General features: G+C 33.8%; 3 protein-coding genes across 5 annotated transcripts; 2 read left to right on the top strand and 1 right to left on the bottom strand.

Moving 5' to 3' along the window:
* The first annotated feature begins 2,296 nt into the window (after positions 1-2,296).
* Positions 2,297-8,129, top strand: ABCE2 (RNAse l inhibitor protein 2). Of its 2 annotated transcripts, none has more exons than XM_039043461.2 (13): positions 2,297-2,588; positions 2,736-2,845; positions 3,594-3,679; positions 3,807-3,904; positions 3,981-4,098; positions 4,173-4,262; positions 5,528-5,832; positions 5,916-6,111; positions 6,195-6,380; positions 6,521-6,790; positions 7,074-7,319; positions 7,495-7,621; positions 7,719-8,129. In XM_039043461.2, the coding sequence occupies exons 2-12, from the start codon at positions 2,743-2,745 to the stop codon at positions 7,612-7,614; spliced, it is 1,818 nt and encodes a 605-aa protein (XP_038899389.1). In that variant the 5' UTR covers positions 2,297-2,588; positions 2,736-2,742; the 3' UTR covers positions 7,615-7,621; positions 7,719-8,129. The 2 variants fall into 2 exon arrangements, with proteins under 2 accessions (XP_038899389.1, XP_038899388.1); XM_039043460.2 differs by having other exon boundaries at positions 2,308-2,588; positions 7,495-7,625.
* Positions 8,130-9,046: 917 nt separating this feature from the next.
* Positions 9,047-17,251, bottom strand: XEG113 (xyloglucanase 113). Its single transcript, XM_039042772.2, has 13 exons — positions 16,542-17,251; positions 15,555-15,851; positions 15,263-15,468; positions 14,723-14,828; positions 13,520-13,776; positions 13,250-13,385; positions 12,847-12,941; positions 12,703-12,756; positions 12,107-12,220; positions 10,929-11,027; positions 10,621-10,740; positions 9,913-9,999; positions 9,047-9,618 (listed from the first exon to the last, which is right to left on the bottom strand). Exons 1-13 carry the CDS (start codon positions 16,726-16,728, stop codon positions 9,451-9,453), a joined length of 1,926 nt encoding a protein of 641 aa, XP_038898700.1. The 5' UTR covers positions 16,729-17,251; the 3' UTR covers positions 9,047-9,450.
* Positions 17,252-19,398: 2,147 nt separating this feature from the next.
* LOC120085121 (F-box family protein) lies at positions 19,399-23,217 on the top strand. 2 transcript variants are annotated; one of them, XM_039040982.2, is made up of 9 exons: positions 19,399-19,694; positions 19,870-20,073; positions 20,155-20,228; positions 20,386-20,461; positions 20,874-20,984; positions 21,184-21,358; positions 21,470-21,588; positions 22,807-22,867; positions 22,952-23,217. In XM_039040982.2, exons 1-9 carry the CDS (start codon positions 19,617-19,619, stop codon positions 23,020-23,022), a joined length of 969 nt encoding a protein of 322 aa, XP_038896910.1. In that variant the 5' UTR covers positions 19,399-19,616; the 3' UTR covers positions 23,023-23,217. The 2 variants fall into 2 exon arrangements, with proteins under 2 accessions (XP_038896910.1, XP_038896911.1); XM_039040983.2 differs by having other exon boundaries at positions 19,418-19,694; positions 22,813-22,867.
* Positions 23,218-24,562: the final 1,345 nt, after the last annotated feature.

Raw genomic sequence — 24,562 nt, 5'->3', positions numbered from 1 at the left:
TACGAAGAGAAAAAAAAGCATGGAGATGAATAAAAAAACAACATTAAGTCTAGATATTTTCAAAGTCAAAAGAAACACTTGATGCTCCATCAATTCTGTCAATTTTCTCTTCAAGAGATTCAAAGAAACCTACCACATCCAAATTTATCATATGGAATAGGTCAAATATGTCATTATCCTAGAATGCAAAATTTGCTTTCATATTTTTCTCTTTTTCTTCCAAGGATGCTTGATAAAGATCAACTAAGTGTTTTGACATACTACAGATACGTGAACAATGCCAGTCATTCTGCATCAGAAACATTTATTTTCAACACTTTTTAAACTTTTATCTTGTGGAGTTTTTCCTTTGTGATCATTATTTTGTGTAGTTCTTTTGAAATTTGAATGATTAGAACAACTACCACAAAAATAATTATTATTTCTTCATCTGCCACGGTCACGACCTTGACCATGATCACGATTATTATTAAAATTCACAACATTCACTTCAGGGAATGATGTTGTCCCGGTTGGTCGAGATTCATGATTTTTTCATTAATAACTCGTTATTTTGTTCGGCCACGAGAAGACATTAAATTAGTTTAGAATATTGTTTAAAACCTTTCTCTCGATATTGTTGCAGGAGCATATTCAAGACATGAAATGTAAAAAATGTCCTATCTAATATATCAGCATCAATAATTTTCTCTCCGCATAACAATAGTTTCGAATTGATTTTAAATAATGCGGAGTTGTAATCGCTTACTACTTTGAAATATTGTAGCCTCAAGTGCATTGACTCATAACGAGTTCTAGGAAGAATAACTATTTTTTGATGATCGTACATCTCTTTTAAATTTTTCCACAAGATACGGGGATCTTTTATTGTAAGATACTTCATTTTCAATCCCTCGTGGAGATGACGACGAAAGAAAATTATTAGCTTTTGTTTTGTCATGATTGGATGTCATATTTTATTTTTTTAATAGTCTCTCCAAGATTCATAACATTAATGTGGATTTCAGTATCAAGTATACATGACAAATAATTTAATATCAAGGGCGGAAAATTCTAATTTTGTGAGATTTGTCATGGTAGCACTATCATAAAATATTGTATTTATATTAGAAATTTAATAGATATTGAATATGAAAAATAACGTTAAATTATTAATTATACCGAAGAGGAAAAAATTGACATACCTCTAGGACTTACCTTTAGTAAGGAAAGCAATAGGAGGAACGCATGCTGGTAACATATTATGAATTTGAGAAGCACAACGGCGCACAACGAGAACATGAATATGGATAAAATATAATATAATAATGATAATATATAACAAAATAAATATAATATAATATATAAATATATAAAATAAATAAATAACAAAAAATAAATAAAACAATAAAGAATGGATTTTTCCACTTTTTTCAAATTTTTTTAGTTGATCACCAATATGTGTGAGGTGGATCTTAAATAATGTGGAGTTGTAATCACTTACTGATTTGAAATTTTGTAGTCTCAAGTGCATTGACTCATAACGAGTTTTAGGAAGAAGAATTGTTTTTTTATGATCATACATCTCTTTCAAATTTTTCCACAAGATACAGGGATCTTTTATTGTAAGATACTCCATTTTCAATCCCTCGTGGAGATGATGACGAAAGAAAATCATTAGCTTTTGTTTTGTCATGATTGGATATCATATTTTACTCTTTAATAGTCTCTTAAAGATTCATAACCTTAATGTGGATTTTAGTATCAAGTATCCATGACAAATAATTACTACCGTTAATATCAAGGGCGGAAAATTCTAATTTTGTGAGATTAGTCATGGTAGTACTATCATAAAATATTGTATTTATATTAGAAATTTAATAGATATTAAATATGAAAAATAATGTTAAATTATTAATTATACCGAAGAGGAAAAAATTGACATACCTCTAGGACTTGTCTTTAGCGAGGAAAACGATAGGAGGAGATAACGTGTTGTGAATTTGAGAAGCACAACAACGCACAACGAGAACATGAATATGAAAAAAATATAATATAATAATATATAAAATAAATAAAACAACAAATAATGGATTTTTCCACTTTTTCTAAATTTTTTTTGGTTGATCACCGATATGTGGGAGGTGGATTACATGGACACTAACACTGTATAATTTCGATAGACATAGACAACACATGGGTAATGGATAAGTGACACATATCTAATGAACATTTATAATAGGCATCTACATTTCCCCTAATTTAACATATTTATATTATATTCGACTTTTTATTTATTTATTACTATTATTATTTTATATTTTCAATACTTGTTGGGTTTTGGCATCTCATCCACCTGGTCGCGACGATGGTAAAAGGAAGGAAGGAAAAAAAAAAGAAAAAAGAAAAAAGAAAAAAGGAAAAAGACCCGAAATAACCGCCATTCGGGTCTTTATGCCGATGAAAAAACCCTAGCAAGCTTACTTGGAGCTGTGCGTGTGCCATACGCTTGCTCGTATCTCTTCTTGGCTTCTCTGTGCACGTTGTTCTTTGATTTCCTCCTTGTTTTCCTATCCGATAATCATCCTTACCGTGATTTCCTTATTCTGGTGATTTTTTTCCGTTCTTTTTTGTTTATGTTTGCTGAATCCAGGATTTTTCGATTCTTTGATTTTGATTTGCTTCTCTGCTTCTCCTGTTTTTGGAATATTGTTGCTGGATTCTATGCATCTAATTGCTTCTGTAATTCTGCGCAGTGGTTAGATGGCGGATCGATTGACGCGTATAGCTATAGTGAGTTCGGATAGGTGCAAGCCTAAAAAGTGCCGTCAGGAATGCAAGAAGAGCTGTCCCGTTGTTAAGACTGGTATTCTATGTTCTTTTTCTTCTTATTCTGTTGGAAATGAGAATCTAATTGTGATGGATTGTAAATTTTTTGATGTCGTTGATCTGATCTATTGTCGGACGGAAATAGGAAGTAGTATTTTCCGCTAGACGGATGCTAACTTTGTTGTTCTTAGTGGGGTTGTAGATTCCTGTATTACTGTTTGTCTTTGATGACCGTTAACACCGAGCTAGAGAGTTCGAATCAACTAGTTTGTTCTCTGGAGTAATCCGATTATATAACTTTATTCTGAAGCCTAATTTGCGTTTGCCGAAAAATGTAGAATAACCTTGCAAGACAGTTGCCAACCACCCAGCCGTTATTACTTGATTGCTCACCTATCTTCATGCATGTTTTGATATTTGTTTGCGCCAGTAATTAACTTTTAATTGGCTCGAATTGGGTCTCTATTTTTATAAGCAGTCAGTGGTATGGTGGCTCTGCCGTTATTACATAATTGCTCACTTATTTTTTTTCTCTCCTGGGCAAATTATTATGTTTATTGGCATAATTTTTCGGTCTTTTCTTGAGAGTTCAATTTTTTAATTTCATTTATATATGATAAACAAGTTTATCCATTTGAATGTTTATTTTACATGAATTATGAACCATTCCTTTTTGTTATTGTAAGAAACAGACGTAATATTAACCGTCATCATCGACTCATGCAACAAATTTCTTGATTAGGGTTTCTTTATTTGCTACTTCATTAATTTTGATCTCTCTGCAGGTAAACTGTGTATTGAGGTTACCCCAGCCTCTAAGATCGCCTTTATCTCAGAAGAACTCTGTATTGGATGTGGTATATGTGTCAAGGTTTGTGCAAGTTGTGGCTTATGTGTGTCTATGGATAAATTATTTTAGTATTCTTGTAATATGTTAATGAGTCATTATACTGGACTATTATGCCAAATTATTCTGACCAAATAATACAATGATACAGAAATGCCCATTTGAAGCAATTCAAATCATCAATCTGCCAAAGGATTTGGATAAAGATACAACACATCGATATGGCCCCAACACCTTCAAATTACACAGGTTATTTCTTTACTAAGCTTGTAAATACATAAATTTGTTTCATCTGGTTCAAAATTGAAGGACAATGTGGTTGTAGGCTGCCAGTTCCTCGGCCTGGGCAAGTTCTTGGTTTGGTTGGAACCAATGGTATCGGGAAGTCCACAGCACTGAAAGTTTTGGCTGGGAAGCTGAAACCAAATCTTGGTCGTTTCAATGTAACATTCTTTATTGCCTTTTATGATTCACTTTGTTGTGTAATAAAGCTCACCCTTTTCATGAATATTTGCAGAACCCTCCAGATTGGCAGGAGATATTGACTTACTTTCGAGGATCTGAGTTGCAGAATTATTTTACACGTATCCTTGAAGATAATCTAAAGGTAACTTAGAAATGCTTTACTTCATAATCTAAACTAATACATAAAATTATCATTCGTTCATATTGCGCTTATTTCATTATGTGAAAATAAGACAATCTGCAACACGTAGTTGGAATATGGTCGAACTTAATATCTGTGTTCTTTGCATAACTATTTGTCCTGACAAGCCCTAATGAAACTTAGATCTATTGTCTTAATTGCTTGGTTTTTGAAGAATTCTTCATATTGCCTCTATTTTGTCTCTTAAGTTGTCCCACACACACTCTTTGGGTTTTTGTTGTTTTCTAATGGGACGAGAGTCTTTCTAGGTGGTGGGTTCTGTTGTCTGTCTATGGATTTTTCCAGGGAGAAGAGATTTGGGAGTTTCGTATCCTCATCCTTCCCGGGGGGGTTTATTTATTTATTTATTTTTATTTTCAATCCTTTGTTCCTTTACTCCCATTCAGGGGTCTCAAGTTTCTCCTCTTTGTGGAAGATTAAATTTCTCAAGAAAGTGAAGTCTCATGTTGCAAAGGTCTTACATGGCAGAGTAAACTACTAGGATCGTACCTAGTGGCACACTACCTTGGTTATGTGCCCTAGTGGTGTGTTATTTGTAGATAGCAGGAGGATCTTAATAATCTCTTGGGGGTTTTCCTGTTTACTTAGTCTCTCTGGAGCCAGTGCTTTAGTTGGTTTGGGGCTGTTGTATTTTGTATTAGGGATTGTTGATCTTTGTTCGAGTACATCGTGATGAACTCTTCGTTTTGTGATAATTGAGGATCTTGTGGCAGGTTTGTTGTTTTACTGTTTTGTGTGGAGTGTGGATGAAAAGAAACGATATAATTTTTTAGAGGGGTGGAGCAGTCTTTGGATGAGGTTGGGGGTGGGTGAGGTTAGTGCCTTGTCATGGGTGTGCGTTTGTCGGGTTTTTTAAGATTTATTTTCGTACAGATAAAGTTTTTCTGAATTGATGAAAATGTACTAGGCAAGGGTGACTGAAGCAAAAGTGGTTGCCAAAACCTTCTCCTATCTTTGCTGCATGTATTAGCCTATGCCTGGAATGGGTGATCTAGTTTGGTTTATTCTTGAATCTTCTATGGTGGATGTATTGATAACTTTTACTTGTCAACTTTTTTTTTTTTTTTTTTTTTGAAACAGAAACTAAACTTTTCATTTGATATAAGGAAAAGATATTACAAAATAGAATAAAAATATAGAGGATCAGGAGGTGCACAACTTTTACTTATCACTAATAATGACCCTTTTTTTAACTTTTATGTCAGGCCATCATAAAGCCCCAATATGTTGATCACATTCCGAAAGCAGTTCAAGGAAATGTTGGCCAGGTGCTAGAGCAAAAAGATGAGAGGGATATGAAGCAAGAACTCTGTCATGATCTTGAACTTAACCAGGTTATAGACCGCAATGTTGGTGATCTATCTGGTGGAGAACTTCAAAGATTTGCCATTGCTGTTGTTGCCATACAGAATGCAGAGATATATATGTTTGATGAACCCTCGAGTTACCTTGATGTGAAACAGAGGCTTAAAGCTGCCCAAGTTATTCGATCTTTGCTCAGGCCCAATAGGTACTTTTGCATTCTTTTTATTATATTCCTAGTATTTTGTTTCTCTTATCTTAGTTTGACACAGTTCATGCATCCTTTTGCAGCTATGTAATTGTTGTGGAGCACGATCTTAGTGTGTTGGATTACTTATCTGACTTCATTTGCTGTCTTTATGGGAAACCGGGTGCTTATGGAGTTGTGACCCTTCCCTTCTCGGTTAGAGAAGGGATCAACATCTTCTTGGCTGGATTTGTTCCCACAGAAAATCTACGATTTAGAGATGAATCTCTTACATTCAAGGTGAGAATTCTGCGGACTTTCAACACCAGAATGGAATGTTTATACCATCACAATTTATCCTTATTTTTCTTTTATTCTTCTAGGTTGCCGAGACTCCTCAGGAAAGTGCAGAGGAAATTGAAACATATGCGCGATATAAGTACCCAACCATGAGCAAAACTCAAGGAAATTTCAAGCTCCGTGTGATAGAAGGTGAATTTACTGATTCACAGATTATTGTGATGCTTGGTGAAAATGGAACCGGGAAGACAACATTTATTCGTATGCTGGTATTTGGTCTTTCCATTACTTATTTTCTAGTTCTTTTCTCTTTTTTTTTTTCTTTTTAATAGTAGTAAATAGAAAATGTCCAATTAGTACGTATCTTTCTCTTCCTAAGCATTTATTCCCTGATTGACGACATTTGCAGGCTGGTTTGTTGAAACCTGATTCTGTCGAAGGCTCTGATATTGAGATTCCTGAGTTTAACGTTTCCTACAAGCCCCAGAAGATCAGTCCTAAGTTTCAATCCACTGTCAGGCACTTGCTACATCAGAAAATAAGGGAGTCCTATATGCATCCGCAATTTGTTTCAGACGTAATGAAACCCTTGCTTATTGAACAATTAATGGACCAGGAAGTCGTGAATCTTTCTGGGGGAGAGTTGCAGAGAGTTGCATTGTGCCTCTGCCTTGGAAAGGTACAATTACATTGTTTCTTTAGTCCTGTCAAATAATAACCTTTTCATCCAATATCATCAGCAAGCTGTATTAGCAGTTTAGGTACTATGCATTTATGGTTAGGGTCAGAAAGTAATCTGTATTCATGGAACCTTATTGGTAGTATGTATATCCATGAGACTTCAGAATATAGATTTTTCTGTGTCAATTATTTTTTTAGTTCTTAACCCTTTTTTTATAAGAAAGTTACAAAATATTTACAGTGAAATGATTAGTATATTTGTTTTATTCTAATGCTTGCAGCCTGCAGATATTTATCTGATAGATGAACCAAGTGCTTACCTTGACTCTGAGCAGCGTATTGTTGCTTCGAAAGTCATCAAGAGATTTATTCTTCATGCAAAAAAGACTGCCTTTGTGGTTGAACACGATTTTATTATGGCAACTTATCTCGCAGATCGGGTTATTGTTTATGAGGGTCAGCCTTCAGTTGATTGTACTGCTAATTGTCCTCAGTCGCTGTTGACTGGAATGAATCTCTTCTTATCTGTAAGTCACGTTTCTTCTATCCCCGGTTCTCACATCCTTTTCTTTTGGATTATTCTATATCTTAAAGAGGCCAAACCATGGTTTTGACAATCGTAAAACTGATTGGAGCAATGCTGTAGATTTAACGATAGTCATTGACGAGTCTTTTTACAAGTCTTCTTTTGATCGATCGCAGCATCTTGATATTACGTTTAGAAGAGATCCAACAAATTACAGGCCAAGAATTAACAAGGTCGATTCAGCAAAGGATCGGGAGCAAAAGTCAGCTGGCTCATACTATTACTTGGATGATTAAGAATTTTGTAGGTGTAATTCTTCATTCCTCTACAAATTCTCTCGTCTTACCCTCCATTTTTCCATAATAAAAGGTAGTTTTCTTATGTTTGCTTGCAAATACAGGTGCAGATGCTGGTTTTTTAACCTATGAAGAGCACTTTCGAAGCCGAATCATCGACTTTGCTTCTTCGAAAGAGGTGCAAAAGGGGAGGATGTTTTCATTTTGTGGAATCTGTGTTTTTGGCTTATTGCTTTAATTTAAAGCAGGCAGGGCATGCACGTTCTTGATTCTGCCATGTAGTATATTTCTCTTATGACCTGCTCTTGCAAATTCGACAGTTTTCTCGGCCATCTTAAGGCAAGTTCATCTGAATGTCGTTCACTTTTTTGTCCTGCTCCTAAAATTGTATTTGATTATTAGATTTGCAGACATTTTGAGGAACAAATAGTAATTGTGCACATTTTAGATTATGTAATGCGGCAATTTCTTTCGCTCAAGTTTTAGAGGAATGAATAGATTTTATTATATTAGAAGACTTGGATTGATTTCCTTATTTCATCTCAATCCTCTTTTTCAGATGATATTTTTTTAACATTTTTTTCTCTGAAAGATTGAGTTGTGATGGCTTTTTGTAATGTTTTTGTTGATTTTATGTAGTGGAGTTTGAGATGTGATTCAGAATTAGGCAACAAAACGTATTGCGTCTGCATGAAGATCTATTAGATGCATTCTTGATTTATCATATTTGGAAATTTCGAATCGGCCTTCTGTTTATGAGATTCAAAACTTTGAGAGAACGAATACTTGCAATAGAAATATATATATTAAAAAGAAAAGGAATATGGTTAAATATGATTACTACTAAATTACTAGATCCGCTACAAAAAGAAAAAGAAAAAGAAAAAAATTTTACACAATAAATTGTTGTTCACTAAATTTTTTTTGGGTAAGTTGCAAAAACTGCTTGTACTTACAATTATATCCTTAAAAATTTGAAGTGTAAAACTTGAACTCTCAAATTTATACAAATGTTAAAATTGGACTCTTAAACTGGTAGAATTGAACTCTCAAATGATAAAGATTGAATCAATAATCATGTAAGTTTGTGAATTCGGTTCCAACACTTGTATAAATTGTTCAATGAAAAAAGTTGAGTCAACAAATTTTACCATTATTATAATTTCTACAATTGTATAAGTTTGAGAGTCCAATTCTAACACTTGTATAAGTTTGAGGATTCAATTTTTACAATTGAAAATTTGAAGGTATGATTGTAACCACCACCATATTTCAAAGGTGGTCTTTCTAATTTGCTCAAATACTTAAAAATGTGTGAAGATTGATATATTTTTTTTTTTGCCATATTTCAATTGATTGAAAGCATCATAACTGATCAATTGTTAGATTAGTACGTCCTTGAAATCTATCAAATAAAATAAAGCATTCATCCTTTGTGAAACATTGTGCATTTTACTTCCTCTCTCTTTATTGGAGTGTATAAAGTCAAAACTTCCCTTCATTCAGAGAGCATATATCATATTTCTTTGTGAGCTTACAGATGCAACTTTTTCCATCTAACATAAATAACAAGTCTGCTCACCTATCAGAACAAGTGGGAACTAAATTAAATCTATCTGTATTCTTTTAACTCTACTGTGAATCTGTGATCCATGAGAACACAAATTAAAAAGGTAGCCTCGACTTCGACCTCCAATCATACCAATACTCGATTTCGACCTCCATTAATCCCGACTAAGCCTATGCTTTGGATTCTTCACAGAGTAATAAATAAAACATCCTCGAGAAATTGTCTTCATTTCTTCTAGATTTAGATAAATGCTCGCATCAATGACCTTATAAAGGTGGTCGATCCTCCTCGGGTGTTTGAGGCGGGTGTGGTTTCCAATCAGGTTTCTCATCCCAGTACATGTCATAATATATGTGGCCAGGGGTTGCATTCTCCACACAACACCATATGCCGACATAACGCTTGACTCGGTTCCTGAACCTCTCTTCCCTTTTCTGTTAATCAAATTGTAGTTCATGTGTATGAGACTTTACATAAAATCTGTTAGTGCATGTTTGTGAGTGATTTTGAAATCATTAAAATCATTTTTTTAATATTCAAAATCAGTTCAAAATACATTTAATCACACGAAATCAATTTGATGTTTAATTTTATATTTTTAGATACAATTTTTATATCATCAAATTGATTTGAATGATTAAGAACATGTTTTGGAGTGAGTTTGAAAATGACAAAAGTGAACATGATATGCCCTAATTAGTCAAATGAATCAAAAGGGTTTTGGTTACCTTATCAGAGAAACCAGGGAACGCATCTTGCATTGTGGAGAACTGGATGACTTTAACATCCTTGAATGTGGAAAATATTGCTTTGAACTATACAAGAAAAACATAGAATCTAATACAGTAAGTTCAATGAAGAGATGGACTTCTTATTATAAGGTTTATATAGCTAACTTACAACAAGCAATAGGAGATCCCTAGAATGCATCAACATCTATGAAACAAACTGAAACAGCGATTTTAACAGATAAACATTCTATTGCGAGCATCCTATTTCATGCCTTTTCAATTAATATTAACAAATCTGAACCTTTGGAGAAAGATAAGTTTTAGTTTTGTTTTTTTGTTTTTTTTTTCCCAGGGGATTGTTGGCTCCAAAAATTTCCCAAAAGATATACCAAACACAAACAACCTATTCTAAGGCTGCAGTAAAATGTGAAATCTATAATCTGCAGTCTACATGTTCCTGTTATGTTGCTCTGGAATTGCAAAAGTAGTTAAAAATTACAGCAATCTAACTTCCAGTCTCAGTGTTGTACAATTGATTCACAACACCAGGAAAATGGTTGGAAGTACAAGATTCCTGTTATCCAATTTGTGTAATACAGCTTCGTATTACTAGATGACAATAATCTTTTTGATTAGGGTGAACTTGATTAGGGTGAACTCTGAGCAGTAAAAGTGGTCAAATGTAATGTAAAAAAAGCTAATTACCGTGTCTTCATTGCTGCCTTTAGGAAATTTGAGGACACCTGGTAGTACTGTATCATTTGATGGACGACAATCTTCATTTTCTTGTTTACAGAGTCGAACATCAAGCCATGATTCTTTCACCTAAAGACATATTAACAGTTCCTCAGAAAATGCTATTAATTAAGCAAAACAAACTTTTTTTTCTTTTTTTCGTACAATAAGGGTTGGGGGATTCGAACAAGATACTTCTTTGTCGCTATCACATACAAATGCTAGTTGAGCTATGCTATCTTTGGCAGAACTGACCGTTTCTAACAAGTGACACTGACCTGTTTTGGGAGTAATGGATTTTCCAAGAAAGAATACTCTCTAAAGCTGATTCCTGGGCCAAACTCTTCCTCTGGTAATTCTTTTAACATCACATTGACCTGCTTGGCATAAAAATGAAGGAAATAAATAAATAAATATAAATATAAGTGCATTCTTTGTTTAACAAATCTCACGTCTTTAATCCATATGTTACAGAAAATGTACAGCGGACTGTATAAATGAATACCTCTCCACCTCATTTGGGATCTATGGGTCGAAATGAATAAAAGATAATCGGGCTTCTTAAAGTTATTATGGCCCCGAAAAATTAAAAGAAAAAGATTATGTTGAGCACCATACAGATAACACACTGATCATTCCTATGATAATTGCGTGAATTGATATGATACTGAGTGCAAAGTTGGACACCACTAGGTATAGTTGATTTTGCATTGGTCAAAAGGGATGGGAGAAAGAGCCTTGAATGTATTGAAAAAGGGAAAAAAATAACTTATAAATGTATATACTCTGCTATATCTGTAGAAATTAAGCTTAAATCGCTAGATACCAAGTTTAGTAGTTCTTAGTGATAGGAATGTTAGAGTCCAATATGCAATAATTTTTTTTTAAATCTTAACATCCGCGAATGTCCGGACCAACTTATGTGTACCTCGACTAATCTCTGGGGACAACCCACCTAACTTTATAACATTTGGGTGTCAAGGAAACCTATAGGATATTAAATCCCAAGTAGGTGGACACCATGGATTGAACTCATTGCCTCTTAAGCCTTTTATTTACCACTAGGTCAATCCATGATGGTTTACAATAAATATACTATCACTTTTAACTTATTGGTTCCAGAGGGTCAATCAGTAGTCTCTAGTTTCCAACCAATCCCAGAAACAAAGAAAGCTTCAGCATCACATTTGAAGTCAACCCGAAAGGTTAAAGCCTGGACTTTGTGGTATAATTTCAATTTAATTCATATGTTGATTGCCTGGTTCAGTAATAGATTAGCTGAATATGAACATATTTCTCATCTAAATTTTACTATGTCTGCCAATCCCACAAAAGTAAAAATCCTCACTATACTTATAATCTTATCCAATTAGGATTGGAATTAGACTAATATGATGGTGAAAAGCTCATCAAGACAATATTAACTGTTTCAATCAGTTCAAAATTTTGGAGGTACCTCGAAAACATGGTCCAACGGGCAAATAAAAGGTTGTCGAGTCACAGAACCCTGCAGCACTCCAGGATGTCCAAACCAAAGCCTATCTAACCGGCACCACAGTGGAGGCATGATCTGGAGTTCACGAGTGAGACAAAATGAAAAAAATTAGAGACAAAATTTCATAAGTAGCTGCAAAGACGAGCATCAAGAAATGTGGTTTCAGTCTATTATACACACATAAAATAAATACTCATTTCTCCTATATTTTTTATGCATGTAAAAGGAACTTCTCACTGTTTATGAGCATGTTTAAATTACATATCATCCCCTTTTATCTTTGACTTCATTGTCGCCAGAATTCTCAACCAATTTCTCTCTAGAAAGGCTCAACTAGCATCAAGGTGGGCAAAATTTCCTTAGAAATTAGTAGGTTAGATCATGAAAATAACGTAAAAGTGTCTCTAGAGAGCCTGGTTATTTATAAAAGAAAAAGAGATATTCACAATCTCCTTCCTTCTCTCCTATAAGTTCTCACCAAAATGTTTTTCCCCTCTTTTCTACATAATATCGTATTTGCTCTGAAGAATGAATGTGTCCACAGTAAGTGTTCTTACCAGTGTACGATTCAATAATGAAGCAATAGCAAGCGCAGTCCTTATTTGTTTCAACTGAACATAAAAAACAAATAGAAACTCAGAAATGGGACATTTTAGGACATCGTATGAGGAAAACATAGGTTTATTGTTAGAACACACAACCTGGTAGTTAATAAGAGTAAAGTGAGTATCAAGGTTATGCTCTCCTTCTAATATTAGGTTCTTAGGAATTGATGGCTTAAATGATAGGTAACCTCCTGTAGAATTTCCCAAGAAATGAAGCGTTATTAAACATAAAAACATCAGTCACACAATATCTTCAATGGTGAGGAAGGCTATTCAGTTGATCATGAGGCCACAAATAAATTTGTAAATCTTCCCTAGAAACTCCAACTCCAAGCAGATTCTGTTATGACCCATACAAAGGGAACACAAGAACAATCACAAAACCACATAAAAGTACTCAAAGGCGAGGGACAGAAAATAAGACAATTTGGAAAATGATGTGCATAATGCATATCATGCAGCAAAAAAGAATGATCCATGAATCTCATACAAAATTTACCTGGTGCATCGAAGTACTCTGGAGGATCATAGAAAACCATGGCCTCACGCAGTCTGTGGCGCTTTCCTTCAGTACCCGCGTACTGAAATGTTGTATGAACAGCATATGGCTCCAATCTAAATTGTTGATACATTGCCTGCCATTGCAATTTGATTAGATCAATGAGAATACATTAACATGGCTTGTGTTATGATTAATAGGATGTTGAGACCCAAACACTAATGGATACTCTAAAAAACAAAATGTTGAGGCAAAAAGTGGAAGTCCTACCTGGACAAAGTAGGTGTGTCCACTACAGAAAATACTTGCTGGTAAAACTCCTAGTTTGAGATTGCCATCATAAGCATAGACGAGTCCACTGTCTTCATCTACAGATGGTCCGTATTTCTTATGAACAAGTTCGTTAAAACCAGTTTGATCCCAAATCTTGTCATCGGCTAGGAGCATTTCCCTCCACTCCTTTGCCAATTTTTTTGATGCTTCTGTGGGCCGCCAGTGGAAAATTCCAATATTCAAGGCACCAGTAACTGTTTCAAAAGCATTTGCATCTTTAATATTGATATGCCAGAAAGTGTAGGATACTTAATGTAGACACGTAGAGTGCAGAATAAACTAATTATTCAAGTAAAGATAACTAAAGAATATTTCGAAGAGCAAAATTCCAAAGAATAGGGTGCTTCAGATAGAGATTGAAACTTCAGTTGCACAAGGCAATATCCTGATAGCGTTTGAACGTCTTTAAAGACATGAAGATGGAACCAGTTCAATTATGGCAAAACTTACAAATTTATAGGCATTAGCTGTATCCAAATGAACTTCAACATTTTCAACTAAGAAATGTCCCTTATGTTTTCTTGATTTCATGAAGATTCATGAAACCAAGGATTAAAATATTGAAATCAGTATCGATATTGCCATTTCAATTTCATGGATATACAATATTGCTGTGAATGAAACTAAAAGTTAGTTAATAATTAACTTGTGTTTAATTTCAAACTAGTTTAAGGATTTATATTCATATTGAGAGTAATGGATGGTATTTTCATATTTTATGGGTGATTATAAAAGATATCAAAGATATCTTTGTCAAACCCTCCGATTTATAGATATAACAACATATTGGCGAGGCGAGTATTATAATCCTTGCATGAAACACATATGAAGAAAACAATTTGAAACAGCTATTCCAGCTCCAAGAAGGAGCTATTGCCGTAGACTCCTTCTGTAGTTGTCAAAAATTTTCTGTTGAACAACCATTCATGAACGGTGATTTAAACATCAATGACCAGCAAGTCTTCATGGGTCAAAATGTATGAAATTAAGAACTCGTGATATAATCAAGCATGGGTCAAAGAGGCATGCCCTAAAAGTATTAAAAACACGTGCTTGTACATAGTTTTTAGTTTAGGCTGGGAAAAGTTAAGTAATTTTGAATCAATGCCATGGAAGAACAGAGAAAATTTAATTCTTCACCTTCGTTCCATTTATCCAACCTGTCATCAACCACTGTTGGTACAACCTGATCACTTGAAGTTAAGATATCTGCTTCAGGATAATGAGCAAGATATGGGAGCGGATTCTGTTACATTAAAAAACTAATGAGGTGATTATTTTCTCAAATAATAGCACTAAGAGAAACCCGAATGGACCAATGAATTTGAATACACAAACCCAACTTTGAACTCTTAAAAATCTGAAGGAGGGAAAAAAAACCTCCCTCCTATCCCAAGATCTCCCCACCCACCTTTGAATAAGAATAAAACAAGATTATTTTCTACCACATATATTAATAATAATAGAAGCTTTAGTAACCAAACACGTCGAATACTTGTTATACTATTGAGATCTGGCAGTTTTTATCAGTAAGGGCAGGAGAGATTATACTGAGTAAAACAAGTTTGCGATAATATAATGAGTCAATAGATTGCCAATATTGTTAGTGCAAACGTATGACCAGAAATTAGATGTAGCTTGATGGTGAAGGAACAACCAAATAACAATCCCAAGAGTTACCTTTAACCACACCATGTCTGTATCACACATTAACAACTCAACACCATAAGGGAGAATTGAATCGATGAGAATCACTTTTTCTCTTCCCATCTTATGAAATGTAGGCGATCCCCAGCCAACATCTACTGTGCTCATATGGCTTCCCATGTCAAAAACTGGAATACCTTTCCAATACAAAGCTTCCAACAGTTTGGTGTCCATTGCACCTGAAATAATCACCCAAGCTTCCTAAACATATTTTCAACAGCAGGTTACCACTAAAAATGATATTAAAAAAGATTCAGTAGCTTACCGACAAGAAGATTCGAAAGACCAAGATCTGTCAAGTGCTTAACCCAACTGAGGATGAAGTCCATAAATGCATAGTTACCAAATGTCACTATTATTATGTTATCTTTTGCCCTTCCCTGAACTAGCTCCTTGCTTAGATGAAAAGTCTCCGGCAGTGGCATACCTTTGGTGTCTGGAGCTTCCCATATCGGTCTTTCCCCCTTGATGTGAACATTTGTGCTGCGGAAATCTGGACTGGGCACTGTACTTGGTTGTGATACATTTGATCTTTGGTCCTTGATAAGAGTTGAATCGGAATCTAGAAAGAGAGGGTTAAGTCGTAAATGAACACAGACAATGCCAATCAATGATAAAATTAAGAAAAGGGGAGGTGCACAGAGGAAAAAAAAGTTGCATCAAGACCAATAATATGTTTGCTGCTTGGACATGAAACAGGGAAAATTCATTAGAGAACCAGACTTGGGGTACGGAAATCAAACTTCAGCTCATATCCTTTTTTCTTTTTTTTTGGTAAAAGAGACTGTTGAAACTTCAGCTCATTATTCTATGGGAAACAACTAATTAGCCAATGCCACAATTCAATGAGAGGAAAAAATGAAGCACTGAAGGGTCAGTTTAAGAATGAACAAAAACCAAACGTTTATCTTACAAGTTGGTTGGAACAGCGACAATGTTGGATAACAGCTCCAATAACTAAAATCTGAAGATTTATGGTGAGAAAGGTTTTATCAAAAATGTCACAGAGAGAGGAAATTTCAATCCCACCGTTGTTTATAGATAAAATTGAACAAGATCATCAGCTCAAACCCGATTTAGCTTACAGTACATAAAGTCAACCAATCCATTTAAATGCCGTCAAATAGAGCAAGTAAATCAGTTAAATTTCTATCCATCATCAATCACAATCTACCATTCATCCCAACAACATAACAGGAACATAATCAAGTGTAATTACACTACAAGAAATAGAGAGAAACAGAACACGTACTGGTAAATTCATAAGAAGGGGACGAAAACCAGGAGGAGCTGGAATCAGAGACAGAATTTGAAGACGAGTAAACAGCCGAAAATACATATAACGATGAGAACACTATGCCGGCAATGACCGTCGCATAGATCACCAAGAACAGAGGCCTTGTATTGACTCCATCTTGACACCCATTACCCAACCCCATTTCTCCAGAGCCTTCAATCTTCCAATTGCTGCAACTCTTGAATACCCAACAAGAAATTAGTCACCAATTTCACCTAAACCGTCGCCATCGCTCTCAATTCCTGCTCCAAAAGCTGCAGCTCTCAGAAGAGAGAACAAAGAAATGGGAGTTTTGGGGGATTTAGTGCGGTTTGTGTATTCGTCGAATCAGTGAGCCATTTGTGGGTTTAATCTAGGGAAAGTCAACTCTCTCTGTTGTTTGTGCTTCACAGAGGCTGCCATTGACAAAAACTTTCTTTATTCAAGGGACAGGTTGGTAGTAGTAGACAGCAGATCTATATGGCTTTACGAATTACGATCCATGAGAAAGAAAGAGAATGAAGAGAAATATTTTACGTAGTTCGTTCGGAAATTGATGAATTATTCTCCCACTCATAGCCACCATTGACCAAATCTCGTCTTCCTTCGCCACTATTTTTATACTCAATCTTACATTTATTTGAAAACAAATGGGGGCTAATTGCAAAAATCAAAAGTTAAAGTTCGTTGAACCCTTGCAATGATCGAAATAAATTTGACGATAAAAATTTAACTTTTAATCTTATACACTTCGTTACAATTTCTATAATCAACAAAATTTTTAGAACTCCATTTTTTAACTATCAATAGTGTTTTTTTGTAATTTACTCAAAAAATAATAATTTTGGCCACCAAACTTGTTAGTTGTATCAGTTTTGCTAAAAATAAATATGATTCAATTGTGGGTACTAATCTATTCTAAGGCTAGAGGTTCGATCACTTCACTTTAAATATGTTAAAAAAATTGTATCAATTTTGATGATGGATTGTATCAAATTACATCTTAAACTTAAATAGATGTTGTAATTTAACCATTAAAATATTATAATTATCTAACAAAATTTTGTTCTAATTATCATTAAGATGATATCTTTGATAAGTCCATGATTTTTTTTAAAAAAAAACATTTGTAAGATGTGAGTTTAATAAAATAGGGAGTAGTAGAGTTTTCTTTGTCAAAATATATGAGTTATGATAAAATTATTCACTAGTTAATTTGAGTATTCATCGGGCTTTTTTTTTGTGCGACGCTTTGTTTCGTTGAAATTGATGAATTTATAGAAGTTTGTATATTGTTTTCTATTGAAATTAGTGAGAAAATTGGCCAAAAGTGGAACATTGAGTAAAAATTCTATGCCTTCAATTTGTATATAGTAGTTAGAATAATATTTATGTACATTTTAAGTCGCACCTATCTTTGTCATCTATTAAACTGTCTAACCATAATTTGTAATTGTCAAATTTTATTTTATTTTTTAATGTAAATGATAAGAATAGATGCATAAAGATTAATGTATTTTTTAACGTTAATGGTTATTATTGTATCTAATCATTAATAGACAACGTACCTCATTGAAAATGTCATGATGTATTGAGAATAAAATAATCATCCAAGCTTACTAAAAATATTATCAAAGTAACGAACATGCATGTTCCCATTATAGGAAAGAAAAACTATTTATCACATATTTAAATGTTGTTTTAAAATGGTTAAAATTATTTTTGACATTTTCAAGATCATTTTGAATCACACGTTCAATCGTTTATAATCAAATTTGATGATATGAAAATTTTATTTAAAAGTGTAAAATTAAATATTAAATTATTTTTTAATGATTAAATACGTATTTAAAATTAATTTTAAATATGATAAAAGTGATTTTAATTATTTTAAAATTAAGAAGATAAACTTGAGAGCAAGAATTCCTCTGAAGACGACAAAATTTGGAAACAATCAAATAATTAGCTATCATGAATTTTATTCGTACGTCATACATAACCACATGGGGAATTTTAACTAAAATATGAAACTAAAACATATGTGTATAATGTATCTTTTTGGAATTTTTTAATTCATTATTTATATTATTTGGAAAACCTAACCTTGATAAAGGCTGCCTAGAAAAACCTGTAATAAAGGAAATAGTTAAACTAATAAGTATGTATTAAATGAGGAGAGAGATACAATAATAAAGTTAAAATTTCCGACATCTTTTAAACTATTGTTGTGAAATGATTTTTTTCCAGGTAAATTTAAGTTATTTTAAAATGTTTTTAAATTAAAAAGTAAATTATTTTTAAACACCAAATATTTTTTAAGACTTCTTTGAATTGGCTTTTTAAGTGACATTTTTTTTACACTTGAAAATACTAATTTAAACAATTAGAAAATAGAAAGTCAATCTAAACACGTCCTTAGTTAGTAAAATAAAATAAATATGCTTCAGTTAAATCTAAATATTTTTTTTTATGGTATGAGCTTAATTTCAATCACACCATTATATGGTTAAAGGTTAATTTTTAGCTAAATAACATGTGAATCGGAGGAATTTTGAACTTCTAATTCTAACCTTGAGTCGAAGTCTCAAAGGTATATATTGCAACTAACTAAGGTTTTTTTAGATTTACCATACTTTCAAATGTTAGTGAAGATTAAATTTGAATATAGCTTAGTAGATAAAACATCCGTTGCAATCTCGAAGTTCATCAGTTGGATTCTTAGTTAAGGCCCATTCAGCCTTTTATGAAACTTGATAATGTTTTATAGCGGGCTGGGCCCATCAAGTTAATGGCCATTTGGCCCAAATCAAAGTCCGGGCCGTCAGCCCAATTCGAAGAATCTGGCCGCAGGATGCTCGCGTTGTGCAGTTGTGGAGAATCCTCACCTGGCATGGTTCCTGTGATTTCGGGTGGGTTATTGGGGGTTGGTCGTCATTCTAAAGGCCGGAACTGCCGGCTGCCAGCTCCGGTTACCGGCCGACGGAGATCATTTATCGGCTTAATCACAATCGATCGTTGCAGGAGTTCGAAAATCCCATCGCTTGATGCGAAATGGCCATTCCAGATGAAGAAGACGAGTTCTTGGCTCAATTTCTCGAATCAGAGGTTCTCTCGGAGGTCTCCGACAAGGTTTCTACCTCTTCACTCGCTATTTCTCCCATGTTATTTGTAGAGTTGGATTGGTTGGGGTTTAGGAAAATTATAGGCGTATCGTTCAAACATGTTCGTTTGTTTCTTCAAATTTTATCATGTTCATGCCGATTTAGGGTGAACTACGGATGAATTTGAGTGCGGGTATTTGTAGGAAGAGGGGAACGCGCAGGAGGAACCAAAAGCTAAGAGAGCTCGAATCGAACAGATTAGCCCTAACGAACAAAGAGAGGTAGTTTCCGTTACAAATTCGTCCTCTCAATCCAAGGGCGTCGTTCCCGGGAGGATTGAGACTGGAATTTTCAGTAAAATTCCTCCGGAGCTCTTCCGTCACATCCTCAAGTTTCTCTCATCAGAGGTATTGCGGACAGGGTTTTTCCCCCTACTTTGTATGCTCCCTCTCTGTTTCTGTCTTTCACTTAACTGTCTTTTGAAGCAGGATCTGGTTTCTTGTTCACTGGTTTGTCGGTTTTTAAATTCTGTGGCGTCTGATGAATCATTATGGCACAGATTGTAAGTAATGGCATCTTATATATCCATATACATCCATGTTTGAGCTGTACGCTATTCTTCAATGCTACTACTATCCAAGCAATGAATAGAAGTGATATGAAATTCTGCACTACTGCAGTACTAGAATTTGACACTTATGCCTGCGATTCATGTGCAGATACTGTCTGCGTTGGGGTCTGTTGCCCACGACCAAGAAGTTGCGCCAATGTCCTTGGAAAAAACTTTACATTCAGGTTCTTCTTTCACCCTCCTGTTATTTGAAACATGAGAAATGTTTTTAAATTCTTTGTCCTGTTTGAAACAGAAAAGATTTGAAGTGAGAGCAATTACATTCTTTTGTTAGAAAGGAAAAGAAAATAATAGGTTCACGAATATATATATATATATATATATATATATATATGATATGTTTAAGTAAGTGTGATTTCGGCAAAATTATATGAAATCTAACACATTAAAATCCGTTAATATTTAATATCACTCTGGGAAAGAAAGAGCTTGATCAGATTCTCTTAAATCTCACGTCATTCTTTGGATCTGGTAGTACTATGGGGGTTCCCTGTGCCACCATATTCATTTGGTTAGTTGATTTTATTCCTATCTTAGAGATGAACTACTCATCGCCCATTTTTGCCATCATCCCAGCGTGACGAGGAAGATATGACTCAACTGGTTCGAGATTGCTCTTCTGAATTTAAAGAGTACTACATCCAAATGCAAGCAGCAAAAAGAAGTCAAGCTCCTCTTCCTTCTCAGGTATGTGATTTTCTCACATGCTTTGAATGCTGGTAAATATTCGCTAATATAGTTTCTGTTTCCCTATCCTCTTGTATAAAATAGGGTTGAACAAATGGTCTTTTATAGACTTGTTTTATGGTTTTGTAGGATATCTCCCTCCTGAGTCTTTACTAATTCCATTTTTCTGGTGACTAAAAAAACCATTGAGCATTTGCAGGTTCAAGATGACCAAATAATTCTTGATAGGACCGTGGCTGATCAAGTTTCTACATGGAAAAGCAGCAGGGGCTTGACTGACAAGATAGTCATTGATCACACTTGTTCTGGAGAAACATGTACATATTACCAAATTGGGGATGCATTTGTATGTGAAAAGACCGGACTTGTTCATGGTAAGATATTTTTATTTGGTATTATTCTCTCTTTTATAACAAATTTTGTTAGAAATTGCCCAGTAACTTTAGTACCTGTGTAATGGATGAGTCACATGTTTTTTTTCTTAGTTTGTGACGACACTTGCAGAGAAGTCATTATGGATCCCAATGATGAACAACTTGTCTGCAGAATATCTGGACACTGCTTTGATACTCTACTTTTGCCAGATTCTATGGAACCAGATACTGTGAGTACAACCCTCCTTTTATTGTTACCAACTTTGAATTGTCTGATCTTCCTTCTACTGCCTAACAATATTCTAACTTCCTATTAGAGAGCTTACTACTGATTACTGAAAATAGAGCGAGACTATAAATGGTCTCTTTTATTCCTTGTTCAGATTAAATAGGTACATAGCAGGGATTTTGTAGCTGCTTTCTTAGTTAGTGTTAGTTGAAGGCCTCTCATTTATGACCTCTTCTTCTACTGACCTCTACATTGAGCTTCTATTGACCTCTTCTTCATGTTTTGATACCCAAAGCTTAAACTGTTCGGTGTTAGCATGATTCACAAGGTCCGGTATCGAGATATATGAAAAGATGCCGAAAATAACATTGCAAAAGTTTGGAACTTAAGACCTCTTGTAATACCTTGTTTCACCACTAATGTTTAAATTATTAGATTAAACCTGATGTTACTGTCCTGTTAGATAGCCAAACCTCTCGTTTCTTTGTAAGTCAAGGTGAACACCTTCAATCAGGCGCTTGCCTGATTGGATGAAGGTGTGGAATCAATAATGAGTTGAAAACTACGGTTTTATTTCCAAGTTTAATGAATCAAAACTAAATCGGAAAAGAAATTTTTCGTATTTTTAATACTTATTTAGCAACTTTAAAGTTAGTCATTTTTAATACTTTATTCATTTGAAATTGGTCAATATTTTTTTCACGTTAATCTCTTTAATCCCTATGTTAAGTTTTTGTCATACATTTGATTTTATATAAATTAAAGACATTTGGGTGTGTATACATTCTATATATACTATTTACATATTTATTTATTTATTGTGTCTCAGCACGAGGTGATTAAAGAGATTCTCGTCTTGATTTAGGAACATTGAATACACACACACCCATTGGGGCCTTATTGCTTAATATTGGGCAAAAGTCATCAATTATAGACACTAATATAGCCAAACTTGAAATTTGCTATCCAAGTTAAGATCGGTTGTGATAATCCTATATCTACCATCCATTGATAGAGAAAGTCATGTAATGAAGAAATGGTTCATAAAATGAAATCATGTAATGATACTATTTATTGTACAAAGGGTTTTTATCTCTCTCTCCAATCCAGTTCTTTATTCCACAATGCCTGCTTACTATCTGATCCCTTTGTACATGTTTATGCCTTGACTGATTTCTGTTAAACTCACGTGATGGTAATGTTAATATCAAACTTGTAGGAACAGCAACAAGGCGGTGTAACCGACGAGGCCGAACCATTCATGGGTTCAGGGCGTTTTGGTATAAAATCTGATATTTCTTTTTTCAGTTTGTTTGTTTGTTTATAGTTCTGTTTTGAAGAATGCATGTTAATATGTATGGCAGCTCGGGCTTACTTGTTGGGGTACAATTGTGTTGACGAGGCAGAACTAGAAGCTACTTTGAGGTTCTGTTGATTTGGAACTGCAACGACTTTGGTAGGTGCAGAGCCAATGTTTGATTCAACACTCCTTTGAGCGTGAGATCCAATTGACTGCCTGTCTGTGTGGCTTATATTACTCAGTTTCATTTCCTGTAGAAGTTTGTTAATTAGGTAATATATAAATATATATATTTCATATATATTTAATTCTAACAAATTTCTTACATCCTACGGTTGGTATGCCCTCTCTCTCTCTCTCTCTCAAGTAAGCATATAAATTATATATGTATATATTGGAAAAATATTCACCATGTGGTTCTTTTAAGTTACCCATATATTTTGAATTTGGGTTTTATTTTGGTCTTTCGGTTTAAAAAAATTTAAATTTTTATTTTTCGGTTTTTGAATTTTTGAGTGTCTATTTGGTCTTAGATTTCTTCAAGTTTTTTAGTTTAGTTTCATATGATCATTGATGTCAATTTTCAGTTAATTGATTTATAAGTGAGCATTAGTAAAGTCTGTGCAAAATCAATTAACTTAGGATAAGTGTGTAATATTTTAGGAATTTAAGGATCAAATAAATATTTAGGAATTTAAGGACGAAGTAAATGTCATATTGAAAAATTGATGAGCAAAGAGGTCTTTGCCCATATTTTTCTTGATTGAGTTATATGTTAGGGTGGGTTTGGCGTTTCTATATTTGGAGGGTAGAGTTATAGTTGAGTTGAGTTAAATTATGAATAAAAGCATGCATTTTTATGATTTTTTTTTTGTTATTGTTTTTTCTTTATATTTTTGCTGAATTTCTTGTTCCATTATTTAACTATATACATACATTCTCAAATTCTTAACACTCAAATGAGATGTGAACTCAATAAATAAAAACATATTTTACAATTTTCAATGTAACTATTATACTTACTATTACTTACTTAGGTGAAACACTATTTTTTTTATATAATTAATAATCTTACAACATACCTTAGCAATGGTAGAATGTATGGGTAGAATTTGCCCAGGAAATAGGGTTTTTATCAAGGGTTTATTTACATGTTATAATGTATGTATGTATGTATATATGTATGTATATATATATATCTACTATATTAAAAGGGCTAAAATGGGAGAATCTTTGTGTTTGCTCTTCATTCTTCAGCATATACTTATTATACCCTTGAATTTTATGATTTTTTCCTAAATGGAATTAGATTTAATGATCAGTTGTGATTCAACTCATCCTTCGTAAAATTTTCACCCTTTCATAATTCTATATTTAAGGGTTAACAATTTGATTTAATTGTCATCCTTTTGTGATTGTTATGAAGTATGCTTACAAATTTCTCATTTAATTCTCACCCTCTAATTCTCTACAATGAGAATATTTTATTTTTACTTTTTCCATTTTGCAATGTATTTTTCTAAGTTGTCATTAGTTTTTTAAACAATGCATCGGTCATGGGCGAGGCATTGAAAGAGTAGAATTGTAGAAGTAGAAACTTAGTTTTATAAACAAAGAAGGGAGGAAGACGAAAATGAGGATTCGCTCTCAGATTCTCTCTGTTTCCTTATTTATA

This window comes from Benincasa hispida, chromosome 9 (genome assembly GCF_027475165.1).
Source record: "Benincasa hispida cultivar pf3 chromosome 9, pf3_genome.v1.1, whole genome shotgun sequence".
Taxonomy (NCBI): Eukaryota; Viridiplantae; Streptophyta; class Magnoliopsida; order Cucurbitales; family Cucurbitaceae; genus Benincasa; species Benincasa hispida.
The sequence above is the reverse complement of the archived record's forward strand: the minus strand, read 5'-3'. Positions and strand labels throughout refer to the sequence as shown.

Excerpts from the sequence above, each read along its gene's own strand:
- ABCE2 (XM_039043461.2), top strand. The coding sequence starts at position 2,743 with ATGGCGGATCGATTGACGCGTATAGCTATAGTGAGTTCGGATAGGTGC. Across the intron at positions 3,905-3,980 it reads AACACCTTCAAATTACACAG|GCTGCCAGTTCCTCGGCCTG; the intron begins GTTATTTCTTTA and ends ATGTGGTTGTAG. Across the intron at positions 6,381-6,520 it reads CAACATTTATTCGTATGCTG|GCTGGTTTGTTGAAACCTGA; the intron begins GTATTTGGTCTT and ends CGACATTTGCAG.
- XEG113 (XM_039042772.2), bottom strand. The coding sequence starts at position 16,728 with ATGGGGTTGGGTAATGGGTGTCAAGATGGAGTCAATACAAGGCCTCTG. Across the intron at positions 15,469-15,554 it reads TCTTTCGAATCTTCTTGTCG|GTGCAATGGACACCAAACTG; the intron begins GTAAGCTACTGA and ends TGATTATTTCAG. Across the intron at positions 11,028-12,106 it reads CGTTGGACCATGTTTTCGAG|GTCAATGTGATGTTAAAAGA; the intron begins GTACCTCCAAAA and ends TATGCCAAGCAG.
- LOC120085121 (XM_039040982.2), top strand. The coding sequence starts at position 19,617 with ATGGCCATTCCAGATGAAGAAGACGAGTTCTTGGCTCAATTTCTCGAA. Across the intron at positions 20,462-20,873 it reads GGAAAAAACTTTACATTCAG|CGTGACGAGGAAGATATGAC; the intron begins GTTCTTCTTTCA and ends CCATCATCCCAG. Across the intron at positions 21,589-22,806 it reads ATTCTATGGAACCAGATACT|GAACAGCAACAAGGCGGTGT; the intron begins GTGAGTACAACC and ends TCAAACTTGTAG.